Genomic DNA, 18,119 nt, shown 5'->3' on the forward strand with positions numbered 1-18,119 from the left:
CTTCCACACTCAGTTACACAAATTCCAGGCCTTGTGTAAGAAAATTTGTATTTGAATTTTATATAAAGACCTGATACTTCTGAACAAGTATCACAGAAAATCCTATTATTAGAAACAATACTAAGACATAAAAATGTACCCTGGGTTTTCTTCAACTGAATGACCTCCTTTAAAAATATTTTAATGGAATGAAACACTATCACCTGGATATCATATTGGAGGTGCCACATTTTGTGCAATTTACTCCATGCACTTGTAAACTTGTAAAGTATAAATCCTTTTTTTTGTATATAAAATGTTACTTTCTTCATTTGGATTGGTTAAAGAATGTGGACTATCAAGGTTTAAGGGCTCCTGAAGCAAAGTCCTTACCTGGGGTGGAGTATAAGGCATTATATCCAAATCACTGGCTAAGGGGGCCTGAAGCTGAGGCATAGAAGGTGTTTCAGTCATGTCACCTTCCTCTTCTCCCATCTCCTCCATGTCCTCATCACCTCCTTCCAACTCTGCAAACTTTGCTTCCAGCTGCTGAATCTTCTTTTCCAGGAGAGGAGATGGCTCTTTCTGAGGAACTATGGGTTTTCTGGAAGGTGGAGGAGGAAGATAAAAAGCAGCTGAGAACGGACTCATACCTTACTGGAGAAAGAACTTGTTTTTTGAAGAGAAAAATCAACTTTTCTTAATTTCTGACTGAACAGTATAGAAACAAAGGTGACTTGAGACGTGCCTAAGCTTCCTTTGATAACCCTGAGCAGAACTTATTTTGTGTCTATGGCCAGTGTCCATTTAAGTCACTTGTCAGAAGGATTTTTTATGAGTAAGAAGGAGATTTCAATACAAGTACTGAATTGTCTTCTATTGTAGAAATTAACACCACAGCTTCCTTAGACTTCACATTTTACTTAAGTGAGACCTCAATATTCTTATTTTATTAATATGAATGTGCACCAAAAGATTTTCCCTACTCATAATGAGGACTTAAGTATTTTCACAATATCCAAGAGAATGTACCAATCTGATAAAGACTTTTCTTGAAGTCAGAGGAAGAAAAAGAAAACACCCATTAAGACCATAAAAAGACTGATGCTATCTGCATTTCTTCCCAAGAGTGTGGTTATCTGAAATTACACCTCAGACTTCTGTGGATGTCCTGGGTCAGGCTGGGATGGGGTTAATTCCCTGCACAGCAGCTGAGAGGTGCCTTGTGTTGGATCTGTGAGCCAACAGGGTGGATAACACATCCTGCTGTAATTAGTGTGAACAGATCAGCCTCAAGGCCCTTCCTTTTCCCCATTCTGTGCTTCAGCAGGCTGGGGCTGGGCAGTGATTTGGGAGAGGAGACAACCAGGACAGCTAAGCCAAACCAACCAAGGGGAAATTCCACACTCTGACACTGTGCTGAGCAATAAAATATGGGGAGAAGGAGAGGACAGGGTACATTCAGGGTTATGGCATTTGTCTTTCCCAGTAACACCCATTACAGGTGCCAAGGCCCTGCTTTCTAGGAAACAGCTGAACATCTGCCTGCTAATGAGAAGTAGGGAATTCATTCCTTATCTTGCTCTGTTTGTGCAATGTAGCTTTGCTCCACTTTTCCAACTGTTTTTAACTTGAGCCAGGAGCTTTTCTTCCTTCTGCCCTTCAGATTCTCTCCCCTACTCCAGACCAAGAGGCTGGGTGGGGGCTTAGCTGCCAGTCCATTACAATCCAGAAGAGTGTTCCCTCATTCCCCTCACATTTTTACCTAAAATAGTATATTTCATCATCTACAACTTTCGCAGACAGTGAAAACCTCTTCAAGCCCTTGAATTTCTTCATTTGTTTGTCGCTTTCATTGTAGCGGCTCTCGCAAAGAAAAACATCGTTTTCGGAGATTTCTGTTGGTCTGCACGAGAGGAAGTCTTTGAATGACAGAACGACACACTTTCCTGCAGAAATGAAAGAGCTGGGTAAGAAGGCAGCCACACTGGCAGGTTTTCTTTTAGAAGTGTGGAAAGTCCATTTTTTTGCCTGTCTTGTAAGTGTGGAAGATTCCTGGCACTTGGCACAACTACGGAAAATACATCAATTGATATTCCAGTCAAATAATGCCACTCACAAGAAACCTACAGCAACTTAATGCAGCCTTTGGATTGCTTCTAAGACCTAGAGAACCCACAAAATCACAAGGCCCCATGATCACTGTCAGTTACTATATTTATCACAGCAGCATAACTTCAAAACAAAGCACACAGCCATCATCTTCTGCAACAAATCAAATTCCAACCTCCTACTCCTCCTTTCAACTCTGCAGGTAATATGTGCTGGAGTTATTACATTATTATGCAAGAATAATGGAGTTTTCTGTTCTCTGGCTGCAATGTTCACTTTCATATAATACAGGTCATTCCCTTATTGTAATAAAGCTTCCTAACAGTGAATTCTCACCACAGGTCCCACAGGTAAGAATGCATATTACAAACTCACTGAATAGTATCTCCTTCCTCCCTCAAAGAAAAAGATGTACTTGGAATCAAGCCTACACCCAGCCGTCAATCACTTCAGATTGGGTAGGAAAAGAAGATGTACATCAGATTAAAGCTGTTAATAATTACCCAAAATGCAACTCATGGGACAGGTCTCCTCCAAGTTACTCAAAAACACCTCCTTCTTGTAGAACATTTTAGTTGGCTCATGCTCAGTTTCTTCAGGATGTATAAAGATTGGACCAAAGAAATAAGCGGCTCCATCTCGCACCCACATCTTCTCAATTCTGCAAAGAAACCAAGCCAGCAACACAAATGAAAGGCCATTTCTCCCAGATGAAGCAGCAGCATATTCAGGAAGACCATCAGTGGAAGACAACTACAGAACAGCCAATTCCAATTGTACAACCAGACCAGGTTTTTATCAGGCAGCTAAAATTCCACCTCAATCTATCAACACCTTGTAACACTTCACTCACATTCTTTCCCACCTTCTTTTATACCTTTTTACAACCAGCCCCTCTTTCATCCAAGTTATTTTTACAGCTGTAAACTGCAAACAAGAAGCTGCCCCTACCTCCCTACTCGAGGCCGCACCAGCCCGTGGGATTTGATGAAGACACAGTCCCCAACCTTCAGCCACATGTCATTGTAGCAGAGCTGCTCAAAGTAATGGCAACCTGGCTCCCCATTGGACATTTCCACTGGAACATCCTCTTTGTCCTGCAGGAGAAGAAGCATTTAGACACTTGAGGAAGGAGGAAAACCAAGCACAGAAATAAAGAGATGTCAGGTACTGGTAAAAGGTTTTGCTCTATCTTTATGTTAACAATAACAGGTAAGCACTAAGCAGAGACGTGTGTGCAAAAGTTTCCTGAATTAAAACTGCAAAGCCAAAGTTACCCTCCATGCCTGTCACAAGCTTTCCTACTTCACAAAGCTCTAATTTTGCTACAATAGCAATTTACAGGTCTTTTTTTTTTTTGTTCTAGTTCTTCCAAGTAAACTGGCCAAGCAAAGCCTTCTCAGCTTTGATGGTTTAAAGCCCAGTAATGTGTTTGGGAAGCAAGAAGTGAATATATGGCCAAGCTAACAGACACAAATGCAATTATTCAACTCTCTTATACAATAATGTGAACACTCCAATTTGTACTGCTTACAAATTCATACCATCTGCCCTATTTAAATTTCTTACTCTTTCGTAAAAACTCAAATTGTGCCTCAGTCCATCTTTCAGCCTGGGATTCCAGAAAGCCAAGGAAACACAGGCTGTCTCACCAAGGCATGGAAGGAAAAGATCCTATGAGTTTTCATTCTCTCAGTAGAATTAATTACATCTTTTGCCATGAATACATATACTAATACACACTAGGTGTCTGGCAAAAGCTGACAATGGGTATGCTGGGTACTGTGTTCTCAGATTCTATTAGAAAATGCAAAGTGGATTTTTCAGGGTTTTTTTTTAGTGATTTATGATATTTTATGAGTCTCTTATTTTTTCATGTCTCTAAATTTATTTCAGACAAAACTAATTAAATCTAACTGATTTTAATACACTTACCTAAATTTATTTGTTTTCTTACTCTAGGTACAATAAATGAACCATTTTATCCACTATGTCAGACAGAAATATTCTTAAGGATTTTGACAACAAACTACTTCATTATCAACCACAAACAGGCCACAAACATTAGAATATTATGTGTTACTTTCTGCTGCCTAGCTACTGCCTGTTTTACTGAAATGCTACACAACAAAGCATTTCAGCACTGCCATGAACTAAAATTAACTTACAGTTTTACAGGTTCTTTAGGCTTAGGGCAGGCCTTACAGTACAAGTGTAACTTTCTGGAGTGGTAAAAAAACCCAAACTAACCCCATCACAAGAAAGAGCTTGGTAACAAATATTTACACAGTTTATTATTTTCTGTCTTTTTATATTTTGATTGTGTTAATTTACAAATGTCTGTAATATAATTTATAACAAAACTATTATATTCATTTATATTTCATTGTGTCTGGATGTGGTGAAACCCAAGCCATGAGGGCTAATATTTTGTCATTCTCTATCTGTCAAATACAATCAAGGTTCCCCTTGCATACCTTTTCAAGATGAAGGATACTTTCTCCCACCTTACTGTCCTCCAGTGTTTCACTGTGCTTCTCCTCATCTACTTTGTCTGTATTGGCAAACACAGAAGCAACTCTGACCACAGGCAGGGGCACATCTCGTGGGACAAATCTGACAGAGCTCACGGGCATAGTCCACAGTTTGATCTTCTTAAAAGACTTTGTCTTCGCAGAATAGCGCGACTCACACACGTAGACGTCCTCATCTCTGAAGTTTTCAGGGCACAATTTAAAATATTCCTGCAGATTGAAAGAAAAATATGAAATATTTCAGCAACACCCACACTCCACAGACACACGGTGAACTCCTTCTCATGGCTTCAGTTTATTCTATGCTTCTGTCAGAAGTCTTTTTGCTGAGTTCTCTTCTTCCAGAATAACAACAAACAAGAGATCTTGTTTGGAGAAGGAGCTAATTCAGTACAGGTTGCATGGGAGAAAAGTTAGGTTTTATTCATTTCCCAATCCCAAGTACAAGCTCTGCAGCCTGAAATCACCTTCACAAGATTTCTGAACTTTGACTTGGGAAAAGGACAATTCACCAAGCCAGGGGTGATCATAATCACAAATCAAGCAGCACAGGGAACCTCCATCACCTGGGTGAACCCCATATTTCAGGAAGAAAAGAAGATCCAAACAGCCCACAGAAGCAAGTCCTATTTTATTTAGGTATAACTGGAATGTCTCTGTGTTAGAGGGCCTACAGCTCTACAGGAAATAGCAGAAAGCATGACTTGTTTTAGAAATTACTCTGAACAGTCTCTCACCTTGACAAACATGACCACACATTTGCCTAAAATTTTGCTGACAGGAACTTTACTGTAATAATCACTTTTAAAAACTTCTTTCTCCAGGAATTTTCGTGTTGCAAGATGAAAAGTTTCATTTGGTCGATAAAACCAGCAGCCATAGAGCCATTTCTCTCCTTTAAAACAGAAAACAACAAAAAAGAAAGAGAAGGGAGATAAAAAGAAAAAAAATGTAAAATTACATTTTCTAGTGCATGAGCCAAGTAAGAACAATTAGCAATTGACTTTAATCAAATAGCCATGTAGTCATTTATATTAGGAGCAATCTGCTCTTAAACAGGAAAATAATCAACTTTTCAGAAAAGAAAAACAAGTTATTTTAAAAAGCCTGAAAATTGTTTTTTCTCCACTAAATCCTGACTCAGCAAAATAAAGGAGAAATTTGCTCTTATTTATAGAGCTTGACTTTCAGGCCTTGAAATGGCTTTGAAATCCACACAACAATCACCTGATTATTTAAAGAATCTCAGCTAACTGTTTTTCAGTTGTTAAAGAACTATTTCTTTCATTTTATGCTGTGACAAATGATGTGATAACAAACTCAAATTGATGACAATGATTTATAAAGAAGTTACAAATATGTACTATTTTTCTAAATCAAAGGAAACCTGTGCCCATCTTTGGTTCAGATTTCTCAGCACAAAAACAGTGCTCTTCTGTACCTAAATTACAAGGAGTCCATGCTACTCAGAACCACATCCCTTCAAGGCTTACAATTTGAGGGTAGGCAGAAATGAACACCAAAAAAAGCCCATGCTGTCTCAAGAATTTTCTGTTTGCAATATCCTTTAGAAAAAAGGAACTCAGAAACAGCAACAGAAAAATACCACTGGTTCAAACAGTTCTGCCAATAAAATAAGTAACATCTACATAGGAAAAAAAATCAAATTGGAAGCTAGTAGCATTCACATTCTCTGAAAAAATCCCTTCTCCCAGGAATTTTCTCCTAGAAAGCTGAGAAGCCTCAGAGAAAAGGAAAACAATTCTTATCTCATTCGCTTCTCCTCTGTTTTTCTCATGTGGAATGTGTTTGGAGACTGTTTCATTGGATTCTGGTGTGAGTTATTTTGACTTTTTGGCCAACTGGTGCCAAGCTGTGTCTCTGGAGAGATTCACCAGTTTTCATTATTAGCTTTTTAGCATTGAGTAAGTATCCTTTCTGTATTCTTTAGTATAGTACAGTATTCTTTAATATAATATAGTATTACAAAGTAATAAATGAGCCTTCTGAGAACCTGGAGTCAGATTCATCATTTCTCCCTGCCACAGGGGTCCACGCAAATACCACAGAAGCTTAAAATTACAATAATAAAGTTTCACCGCAGTGTTTTCCTGCAGTAAGGCCATCCTTACCAGCTGAATCTTCCCACAGCCTCTCAATGCAGACAATGTGAGGCTGCAGGCTGGTCTCTGCAGGCTCCACATACACATAATCCCCCACGTGGTACATGCTGTTCTTGAAGCTGCAGTCCTGGCTGTAGGTCCGATGCAAACTCGACAGCCCAGCTGATCCAGAGGAATCTTCACTCTTTTCAGCTTCTTATTTCAAAAAGGGAAAATCAATGTTAGTGATGTCATAATTCCACATTAGCTGAGATTCTTGGTGTCAGTACCTCACTTTGAGCCTGGAGTAACCAGGCTTTACTGCTGCTGACATCTATGAGGGAAGATCAACCATGTTAGAAAGATGATTTGTGGACAAAACTGCCAACAGCTGTGCTCCTGACTGTGGAAAGGTGCAATTGGAGAGCTTATTTATTCCTTTAAACATGGTGCGCAATGGAGCACAGACAAACAACCAGGAACTGTGAAATAAAGGATCTTCAAGTTACACTTCATGCCCTACAAAACAGTGCAAGTCCACTCCTCTGCACGTCCACAGTAGCCAAAGCACAAAAGGTTTATCAAACCTCAGTTCTTCAGTAGTGTTTAAAGCATGATCACAGACAACACCATCAGTACTTGTCAGAAAGAAAATGACTAAAAGATCAATGGGAATAGTCATTGTTAAGTTTATTATCAGCAGAAAGCTGAAGTAAAAAACTACTGGTTTTTTTTATCATGTTCTTGAAATAATACTGGTACCTCAATGTATTCTGATTAAAGAGTTCACATAGGGATAGTATCTACCTACATCTCTTTCTTAAAAGCTCTCTGGCCTATGAATAAATCACTCATAACTTGAAAATAAAAGACTGGGGGATAAGCTGACTATTGAGGTCCTTTCAGCAGGCAAAGCTGCAGCAACACATTATATGTGTGGGTACATCTTTCATTTGGTACATTCAAAATATATGAAACAAAAGTAGCTACCTCTCTTCTCCTCCTCCCTTTTGAGCTTATCCTCCTCTATTTCTTTGGGCAGCTTTTCCTTCTTTTCCTTTTCTACATCATTGTGAAGATGCTTGGTGGTGTAGCTGAGAGCAGGTGACAGCAGAATCTCTCCATTTTTACACAGCTCATCTCGAATTTTAATGAAGAACTGCTGAAGTTCCACTGCATCCTCATAGATCTCTGAATCAGTCCTGTACAAAAACATGAGCAACAGAGTAAAACTACAGTTTGTGCAGGGTCAAACAGGAGCCTAAACACACCCATCAATCACCACTCTGTAACCAACTGAAAGTTTCACTCTGCCAATGGATTCCTCTGCTTACTCATAAGCAGCAGCAGAGACTTGAAGCCATGAAGCATTAAGTGATGCTTCACCTGTTAGTCCACTGTCAATTTGCATTATAGTTCACCCACAACAGTATTTTGGTATACACCAGTGCTGAAATGCCAGGAAAATCAGAGGTAAGTAGCTGTGACTAAGGCTACTTGTCACTGGACCTCCACAATTTATTAACTTCTGAAAACTTGAGTAATAACAGTACTATTAACAAAACTGACTTATTTTAACTATCCATACTCCTCTTAGTAGATGTTTTAAGATCATTTTCTACCTCCTGTCTTCACAGTCAAGCTCTCACCTGCACATTCCCAAAAAGGTTACTGAATTCAAGCAAAGCACTATGAGAAGTTGCAAGTGCTCATAGTTTTCACATCATAACTCAACCAGGTGTGACTGCTCCAAAAGAATAATTCACTATTTGAACAGTCAGAGAACAGCTCTCTTTACTTTTTCAATGTCAAAAGGTGCTTCTTTGAAAGATTATTGTCAAAATTACCTCTTAGCAGAAAACTAACTTCTTCCTTGTTTTCAAATCAAAGCAAATGTTTCACTGAAGACCTGACAGAGCTTTGAGATTTAGTTTTAAAAACACCCATATCAAGGAGAACAAACACCTTAAAAAACTTTAGTCTAAAATTAAATACAAACCTCATGATAAAGATACCTGAAAAATAAGGGTTTGCTCACCTGTTCATTCTCCGGGCCCTCTCCAGCACCTCAAACATGTTCTCCTGGAACAAGTCCAATCTTCTATAGCGATTATTTTCAACGTTTTTTCGGATAATATCAAAAGTCAGAGGAGGTTTATTTGGGAAGTTGGGATCAACAGCAGGAATCTCAGCTAAGGAGTCGCTGTAGCATCTGCCCTCATCATCCTGGTGGCTCATAACGGATACAAAGAGGTTATGGATAAGTTCCTGAATCAGCAAAGTGACATTGGGCACATGAGAATCCTCATCTCCTTCTATTTCTCTCCGAGTTTCAAGCAGAACCTTGTGGAGCACCAGGGCATCTTTATAAATCAAAGACTCGGGCTCGTTGTACGTGCAAGCGTTATTGAACATCATGACAAAGTCCTCCACCATGGAGTCGATGTCCTGGTACTTATTTGCCATCATGTGGCTCCTGATCTTCTCCATGTCCACGGGCTTCTTGATGGTGACGTAGTAGTCGGGCAGCTCGGCGCGCGAGGGCAGCCGCAGGAAGATGGCGCTCAGCCGCCGCCCGCGCTTGTCCGTGTAGTTCTTCACCGCCTCGTACACCTCGTTCAGCTTCTGCTGCATCGGGGTCATGTACTTGGACTTCTTGGGAGAAATGCCACTTTTCCTACCTAACACCACAAAAACAACAAAGGAGTTAAAATGGCAAAGCAGAGAACTTGCACGTTTCTTTGTCCAGAAAATTGTTCATGGGAGAAGCGCTCCATGGTGCGAGCCGAAGCCTCACAACACAGAGCCTGTTCCAGGCTGCAGCTTTCTTTGTTTTTCATAACTTCTATGAATTTTCTTTTTAATGTTCTTTCTGGCAAACACAGAGTATGTTGCTCCATGCTCCACCTGGCAAAGGCCTCCTCAGGCTTCAGCATGGAAAACATCTTTTCCTACCTAACATCATTAACAAACTCCTCTAAACTCATTTTGGTCTTCCAATTCTCCATGAATTTATCTCTGCAGCTGCTAAATATGCTGTCATCACAGGGTTTGGCTATCACTAAAATTAAGTATTCAAAATATGATCAGATTCCTTTATGACATGTTTATGCCAAATTAGAAAGGATTATAATAAAGTAATATGCAAACTAAGGCCTCCCATGGCATTATCAGGTTGGCTTTTTGACTAATTCAGGATCTTGTTACTGCACTGCACCTGTACTCTACACCTGTGCTTTACCCAGGAGCTGCACATTTAATTTACAAGAAGACTGTGTGCAGTTATTTTCTTTAAGGTTTTTGTGCAGTTTTATCCACCTCAGTTTGCTCAGCTCTGAACACATATAAACAGAACATAAGATTTGAGTAGTAGCAAGGCTGTGAGGGCAACAGCTCGAGGAACTACACTTCCATGCTCTTCATGGCTTTCAATAATCTGCCAAACAGGGTTCCCTTTTTTTAATCATCCTGTGGAAATCACAGACATTTAACCAGCGAAATGAAAAGATTTGCTCAATTTGAGAAGCCCCTTACTTGACTGACCACATATTACACCATCTAACATTTGGATAACACTGTATGACTAAATCTTACTCCTTCCACCCATTCCCAAATATTTTTTCTTCATTTTAAGTTACTTTTCTTAGAAAACACTACATGCAACAACTTCATTCTATTGTATAACATAGACATGGCATTGCAATCAAGATTTTGAAAATGTAATTCTACTTTCCTTGTCAGTGTTAACAACTGTGCAGAACATGCCTATTCTAAAAGGAAGACCTGTTCACCTGTATTGTGTTGTAAGTATTGAAATGAGACAAGGCAAAGCACAAGGTTCTCTTACTTAGCTTTAGTTTAGGGGATGCAACATCATCATCTTCAGCCAAGGGTCCCAGCTCTTTCCTTTTTTCCTTAAGGATCTTTTCCAGCATATGGGCATCATTGTACACCTATTAATCAGTAAAATAATCAAAATCCAACCAAATTAAAGTTTACTGTGTTTACTAGTTAAGAACTAGCTCCTAAGAAACACTTCAATGTTAGTTTGGAAAAGCAGAAAGCAAAATGGAATATTTTATTTAAATAAATAAACCTTTCCTTTTAACTGACACAGGTAAGCAGAACTGATGCCACCCTCTAAATCAGGGAGCTACAAATGTTGAAAAAATTATTCAATTAAGATGCATCTCTATTCCAAAGACTACAAAAAGGCAAGGGGGCAGCTGTGTTATCAACTTCTTCCTCAAACCCTTCTGCTGAGCAATGAAAGATCCCTTGAACCACTCAGATTCCATCAAGGTACAAAGGACTAGAACAGTCCTGGGTCTTCAAGCCCTACCCTGATGATGAAGTGCAGCTGCTGACCCAGTTCCTTATTAGAAACAGCTGGAGGTTTCTTACCACCTCCCTGTTCCACATCATTCCTGCTGCCTGAGAAACATCACAATATAGACACGCCCAACAATATACTTTAAATGAAAACCATATCCCTTACAATAATTACAACAATTAATACGTGTAACAGTCGCAGTGAAGCCATCCTAAGAGCAGTTGATGCCTGCAAGGCAGCAGAGAGTGTGGCTGCTGGGCCCAGCAGTACCTGGGAGCCCTCCTCGTTGTAGTGCCTGGCGTTGCGGAACATGAGCTTCATGTCCTCGATCATGGCCTCCTCCGCCGCGTACTTGTCATTGCGGATGTTGTGCTCTATCATCTTCAGGTCCATTGGCTCCAGGATGATTTTGTAGTAGTCTGGATAGTCCTTTTTGGATGGTTTAACCATGAACAGATCACAGAGCCTCCTGCCTGTGCCGGGCTCTCGAGCTTCCAGAACCGCGTTGTACAAGATCTTCATGCGCTGCTTCCGGATGTTCTTTTTACTGTCGGGTTAAGAAGAACACAAAGAAAAGAATAAATGTCAGGGGTTCCTATCCCCACTTCCAACACCAATATCAAAATGATATTATCCTCTACCTTGAAGAGACAACCAGGACCACCTAAACACACACAAGAAGTTCAACATTAAGACCAGAATTTGCAATTGACAACAGCATCACAATCAGGAGTCTGACACAGAAACAGGAAATGACTCTTCCAGATGATTGCTCTCTCATTGACCCTGAGTTCAAGTGTTCTACAAAATAAACCAACTAACTCATTTTTAAAAGTGCAAAGGCCAAAAGGAGCTCTGAGCACTTTCCAGATGCAGAGAAAACAGACCAGTCAGGATCAGGCATCTGAATCCAAGAGCTCAAGATCTAGAGTGAACAGGGTAAAAACCACCAGTCAGTGGTGGCTTTTACCCTCATGATTACTTCTGGTGAACACAGAATATCAAACACATGAGCTGTTTATCTCAGAGTAATTCTGTGCATTCTTCAGTACCAAGTAAGGATACCAAGGAGGCAGTAGAAAGAATTGCTTAAATATCTGTCAATCCAAATGAAGTCAATAAAGCTCCCCAAGACTGCAAGCCCACAATGGTACATGCTATCCCCACAAATGTTACAGTCATCCTGTGTGTAGCTGTTATGGCTGTCTCAAGAAATTTGACAGCACAACCAAGACACAGCTTATCATAAAAACGTACATGGCTCCCTGCACACATAGTACATGGCCTATAAGTAAATTAAATGAGGGAGAAGAAAATTCATTTCAATGTATAGTCTCAGCTCAGATACTGTGGCACTGAGCAATACACTCACTACAAAGCACTTGTAAACAGGCTTCCAATCTGCAACCTCCTCAAGACTTATTCAGGTAGTTATAACTTTGACTACTACATTATCTGCAAAGACAACAACCACCACAAAAAATTACCCTCAATTGCAGAATGTGCAAAATATCCCAGTACAATTTATTAGAAACCAAACTGCAACACAGATTTGGTGTGGCAAACATGATGTGGCTCTTTTCATTACACATTTAAAATAAACCTAATTAAGCATAATCTCACGCCTCAGATATCTCTTACTCCTTGGTGAGATCAGCAAAATAACTAAAGAAAACTAACAACAAAGAAAACTCAAAATATATGTTCTATATGCTAAACATTACCACTGCTGGCAAATGTTGGTTAGTTGTTCCTACTAGCAGCTGAGCAATGCCAGAACACAGACATGTTGCCAAATCCCTCATTTTCATGTGTTTCCAGGTTTTTCTCACTCATTTCAACAGATATAGGCAAAGCAAAACCAAAGCAGAAACAGAAATAAAAAGGCCTGCCAATACTCAAGATTCATTTCATGCATCTGATACATAAAAGGGCACATTCAAATAACTTTCTTCTGGGTAACTGTTATTTTCCCAACAGGATGAATTTTGCATGGGTTATTGGTTTCTTCTTCCAGCAACATTTTAGAATTCCTCTCATTGCTTCACTTCTGTGATCAGCAGCATTTATGATCTTTTCCTTGCTATCATTCAGCAAGTGAATGGATAACAAGCATCAAACTGACAACATCAAAAGCATTTCCAGGTGCTCTTCAGGCATTATTCTGATCTCCCTTGCCTACCAACATGGGGAATCCCTTGTTCCCTTTTCTCTTTTATTGTTCTCAGATGACAGGGCCTGACAGATTTTTTCCTTTTAAGCATTTCAGTAGTGTCTGGCACGAGGTGATCAAAAGCAACATGGGGTTAAAAGGACTCTGATGACAATTTGACTTGCTTGATTAGGTTAGTACTTCTTTTTGAATGTGAAGATCACAAAGCTAGTGATTTTTGCAATTTGTTCCTTGATTACTTGGTTCTGTGGTCTGCCTTTCCTTTCCATTAAATTTCTTCTTCCTGGCACCCCTAGACTGCACTCCCTCCTAAACCCATGTTCATATTTTCCCTCTGAAGCTTTTTAACTAATGTACATTTCTCCATTTATTTGACTGTTCTTCAGTGACTCTCTGCTGATGCTCCATTCCCTTCCTCCCCCCCACAACTGCTGTTCCTTTGACAAAACAAGAAATAGAAATATGCAGGAAGCCAATGCTCATAAGCAACACCAAAGAAAGATGCTGAAAGATTGCAATTTTATATTGGCTGTTGCTACCACTGCAATATTATCTGAGCTGGACTTTACTTCAAATGACACCATAAGGCAGACTAGAGAAACTCCCTCTTGCTGGAGTGAAATGTATCACTAACATTAATTAAAAACCAGCTACCACCATAAAGAATACCTTCCAAAAGGCATCATTATGCTCAATAGAAGAGTCTATTGCAAATCACTGGGAATTTGGTTTATGTTATAAGATCCTAAGTCATCAACCTCTTATAATCAGTTTATCTATTTGTCAGGCTAAAATAAAACAACTCTCCCCAAAAAATCCTGAAATCTGCTGAGAAAATCACTGAGTTCAGTGCAATTACAGTGCCCATTTTACTTATTGAACTGATGTTGAAAACTGCCAACTAACAGACCAAAACTGGGAATTAATAGTCAGCAAATAGTTTTGAATTAATTAGAATCAACACTTAGTGATGTTTCAGAATTACAAATCCTTACACAAATGCTAAAAACCATGGTTTAATACTCTCTGTAACAAAAAGAGATGCAGCAATGTTATGTCCTGCAGGAACTACAGAAGCAGATACCTTTTCCTTTTTGAGCTTCCAGTATCAGATGTAGCAGAAGAAATCATGCTGTCCCCATCCTCAATGTCATCTCTCCTAGCAAGCTCCTTTTTCTTTGCCTGAAAAAAGAACAAAGACCTGAAGCCAAACTCATTGCTGGACACTTAGAGAACAGAATTAAAGAGCAGTATAGTTCTTTCTAACTGACAGAACAACTTTTGAGGAACCAACTTGAAAACAATGCCATTTCAGACTACAGCACTTATCTGGAACACTTAATGAAATTTGAAAGGTTTTAGCCTTATTCAGTTAAAGGGAAACTCAAAAGCCCTACATCATCAATTTTCTCACAATTTAATTAGGTTGGGAGTCACAGTAAGGAATGAAGTGGCTGCAAGAAATCACAGAAGGCAGCAGGTGTGCTGAGGAAAAATCACTTCATGATGCTCTCCCTTCCCATACTTCCCTCTAAGCAAGAAAATACTTCTGCAAATAAAGGGCTACTTAAAAATTATTCTGGAAAAATATCCTTTAGGGAAATAAATTTACATGTCAAGTTCTATCCTTTTGCTTGTTCTCCTCCACATACCTGCATAACCTGCTGCATTTTCAGCACCCTTTTATAGATGGCAGAATTGGGGACATTGTAGCGCTTGGCATTTTCAAACATCAAATTCAGATCAGCCTCCAACTGATCTAAAGTTTCATACTCATGGTTCTTCAGCTTGGTTCTGCAAAAGAGAAATATTAGTCAGCTAATTTCACTAGTTACACAGTGCAAAACAGTCCTTTAATATCCTCATTTTCATGACAAAGCAATAGTGAAAGAGCTCTAACTACAGAAGTGGGATTTACTTTTTGATTCTCTAGTAACATTTTCCACTTGTAACTAGACTAGGAAAATGTATCTTCTCAAAGAATGGCTTCAGTAATTTGGAAGTTGTGGAGCCTGAACTCCTGTTTTCATACTGGGGTGAGATGTTACAGGTGAGGCGGCAGCACAGGCTGCAGTGCCCCTGAGCCCTGACCTCAGGCCAGGCCAGCTCTGCACAGCCCCAAACGCCGCCTCCCTTCCATCAATTCCACTCATCTTCTGTGAGAGCCAAAAGCAGCCAGCACCTCTCATGTTAAACCCTCCAATCTGTGCCTTCCTTTAAAAAAACACCTGGTTGTGGACTGGTGATACAGCAAAGTACACCTAAAAACAGTTACAGGAGGAGTAACAGCAACAAAGTCATTTTTCACATGCTAAACACATGAATCAACATGAGTTAATGCTCAACTTCATGTGTTTTCTTACACAATGCTGGAAGTTCTAGCCACCTTTTTCAAAACCTTCCAATACTTCATGACACACAGCAGAAAATACTAATCTGCAGCAACACAAGCCCCAAACTCTTTCACAGCTCCAACTTCCTCCTCCTCCTGCAGCCACACATCACCTTTGCACCCAGCCTGGCTTCTGCAGCACCTGGCTGAATGTGCCCCTGCCTGATGGAGCATCACCATTACCATGAAATAAATTTAATATAAAACCTTTCAGCCCCAAGCTTGCTCCTGCTTATCCACTACCCAACAACCAAGGTACTGCCATCTGATTTTAAGCAAACCATTTACATTCACAGCTGTGCTCATCAAAGGCCTGAAGCAAAAGTAAAAACCCCACTTAGACTGAATGGTTTGGAAAGTGATAACTTCCAACTAGGGACATAAGAAATGAAAAATGTACAGGCACAGAAGTGATCTGTTCTAGCCTGCAAAGAAATTCCTCTCCTACCATTTTCTGTGCTGCTGTTACCAAACAATAGGATGATTAATTAGGTAGGTTATTTACATAAGTATTTCAAACAGATTTAATTACACTCAAACTCAGCAGAACTCAAGCCTCATGACTTCTCTGGATTTAGAGGATGAAGTGCAGCTACTCACAATAAATGTTTAACAAGCCATCTCACCAATCTTGGGAAGATAGGATTTTATAAACATCAGTTTATTTCACAAAGTGAGGCTGAAACTAACCAAACTCATGGCTCTACAGAAAGCCACTGCCAACATAACACAAAGCATATGCTAGAAACTAAGAGAAATTTCTGTGAAAATTATTGATAGGGATATAACAGTACCTGAAAGCACGAGTAAAACTAGAAAGAATTTCCTTTTATACAAAATGATTTTTGCAAAATGAAGAAAAAAAAGTTTAAAAGTAAGGCTAGTTTCATAAGACCACTAAGCCCAAAACAACACTGACATGACATTTAATTTGGTTGAGATCAGAATATTAATTAAAAGAACACTGTAAGCTGGCACTCAACTCCCTAAAATGCCTACTGCAAACTCATCAGTCCATCAAGGTGGAATATCTGCAAGGAGTGAAGGTGAGACATACTCTTTCCATACAACCAAAAGATCTATTTATTAGACAAACACTTAGCCTAAAACTTCCCTACTGAAAAATATTCAAACACCAGGATAAGATCAGTTATGCAACTTATTTTCTTTTATTCAGAAATGGAAGTGCTAATCCTGCCTCTTAAGGGAAAAACAACCCACTAACAAAGAATGAGTGGGAACAAGAGATGCATTTGACCAATGTCCTAGTGAAGATGACAGTCTTCTTCTAAAATATATTGGGAACCTCTTTACTTGAACCTGTGATTTTATAAACCTACAACATGCACTGAAAGTACTTCCTAAGGTAGGAAAACTGGTTACACAAACAGAAGATTTCAAAAATATACAATATTCACCAAATAATAAGTTCTATTAAGTGACAAAAGGAATGAAAGAAGTTCTAAATCTCAGATAAAGTGAAAATTTACAGTGTATTCAAAATATTACAGGCATAATTTTCTCTTCCCAATTGACTCATTTATGAATCAAGCAAACAAAAACACTGAAGTTCTCCATAAACCCTTCAAACTTTAGTCCAGGCACCAGTCTCTTATGCTTCAAAATTAGTTCCACTTTTTGATTTGCCATATTGCTAAGACTGCTTAAGTTATATGGCAAAATATCCTTGACCAGGTGATGACATTTACTATAAGCTCCACTCAAATAATTTATAACTAATCCAAAACCACCAAGAGCCACCACAAAATTCAGGAGAACCCCAACACATCACATAAATGCAAACATTTAAATTCTTGTGTCACAGAGCATTGTCCAAAAAGGATCACATTCATTAAGAAAAATTGATTTGAATTCCCCAAAAAGCAGCTATCACACAAGCCCAAGTGTGTTAGACACCTGATCCTCTCAAATTTTTAAACCTCAGCTGCAGCCCCAGGAGCAGCAGACACCAGGGTGTGCTGTGAAGGTACCAATTGCAGTGCCTGTACTCCCACATGTGTTTCAGAGAGAGCTGCTGCCAGGGCATTCCCTGGTACACCTTCCTCCTCTGGGATAAAAAAGCCTGACCCACTTGCCTAGGGGATGATACTTCCCAACACTGTAAAATTTAATAAGGAACAGTGTTCTTGTAAGCCTGCCAGGATCCAGCACTTGGGAACTGAACTCATTCTCCTGCATCTTCCCCTGACTGCTCCTGTGGTTATTTGTAATTAACAGAATTTCTCTTCCCCAGCAATGCCAACTTTGCATTAGGCACTTTCACCACATGTCAATGCCATAGCTTTGACAGCATCATGCCTTTCTTTTTAAATAGGATTTTCTTGTTCTCTAGCTCTGAGCTTTGCTCTCTTTGAGGCAGAGAATTCTCATCAATGTGCTCAACACCTGCTGGGAGGGATGAAGGGACAGCCAGGGTCACCTCAGCTGTGTCCACTGGCCAGAGGTGAGCAGAACAAAGGGGAACACAGGAAAT

The 18,119-nt window shown here is 39.5% G+C and overlaps 1 protein-coding gene across 30 annotated transcripts in view; it reads right to left on the minus strand.

Annotated features, from left to right (window-relative positions):
* The window catches only part of PBRM1 (polybromo 1), a 54,948-nt gene that overhangs the window by 15,922 nt on the left and 20,907 nt on the right, over nucleotides 1–18,119 (minus strand). For 20 of the 30 annotated variants that reach the window (XM_074549989.1, XM_074550002.1, XM_074549992.1 and 17 more), the window contains 13 exons: nucleotides 14,886–15,027; nucleotides 14,318–14,415; nucleotides 11,331–11,607; nucleotides 10,575–10,680; nucleotides 8,766–9,408; nucleotides 7,718–7,929; nucleotides 6,758–6,943; nucleotides 5,363–5,520; nucleotides 4,569–4,835; nucleotides 3,043–3,188; nucleotides 2,595–2,752; nucleotides 1,745–1,928; nucleotides 373–583 (listed from right to left, as the gene is read on the minus strand). In XM_074549989.1, the coding sequence (XP_074406090.1) occupies nucleotides 373–583; nucleotides 1,745–1,928; nucleotides 2,595–2,752; nucleotides 3,043–3,188; nucleotides 4,569–4,835; nucleotides 5,363–5,520; nucleotides 6,758–6,943; nucleotides 7,718–7,929; nucleotides 8,766–9,408; nucleotides 10,575–10,680; nucleotides 11,331–11,607; nucleotides 14,318–14,415; nucleotides 14,886–15,027 (2,788 nt within the window). The remainder of the gene's footprint in view (nucleotides 1–372; nucleotides 584–1,744; nucleotides 1,929–2,594; nucleotides 2,753–3,042; nucleotides 3,189–4,568; nucleotides 4,836–5,362; nucleotides 5,521–6,757; nucleotides 6,944–7,717; nucleotides 7,930–8,765; nucleotides 9,409–10,574; nucleotides 10,681–11,330; nucleotides 11,608–14,317; nucleotides 14,416–14,885; nucleotides 15,028–18,119) is intronic. The other 10 variants (XM_074550011.1, XM_074550015.1, XM_074549993.1 and 7 more) reach the window with 2 other exon arrangements.

This window comes from Zonotrichia albicollis, chromosome 12 (genome assembly GCF_047830755.1).
Source record: "Zonotrichia albicollis isolate bZonAlb1 chromosome 12, bZonAlb1.hap1, whole genome shotgun sequence".
NCBI lineage: Eukaryota > Metazoa > Chordata > Aves > Passeriformes > Passerellidae > Zonotrichia > Zonotrichia albicollis.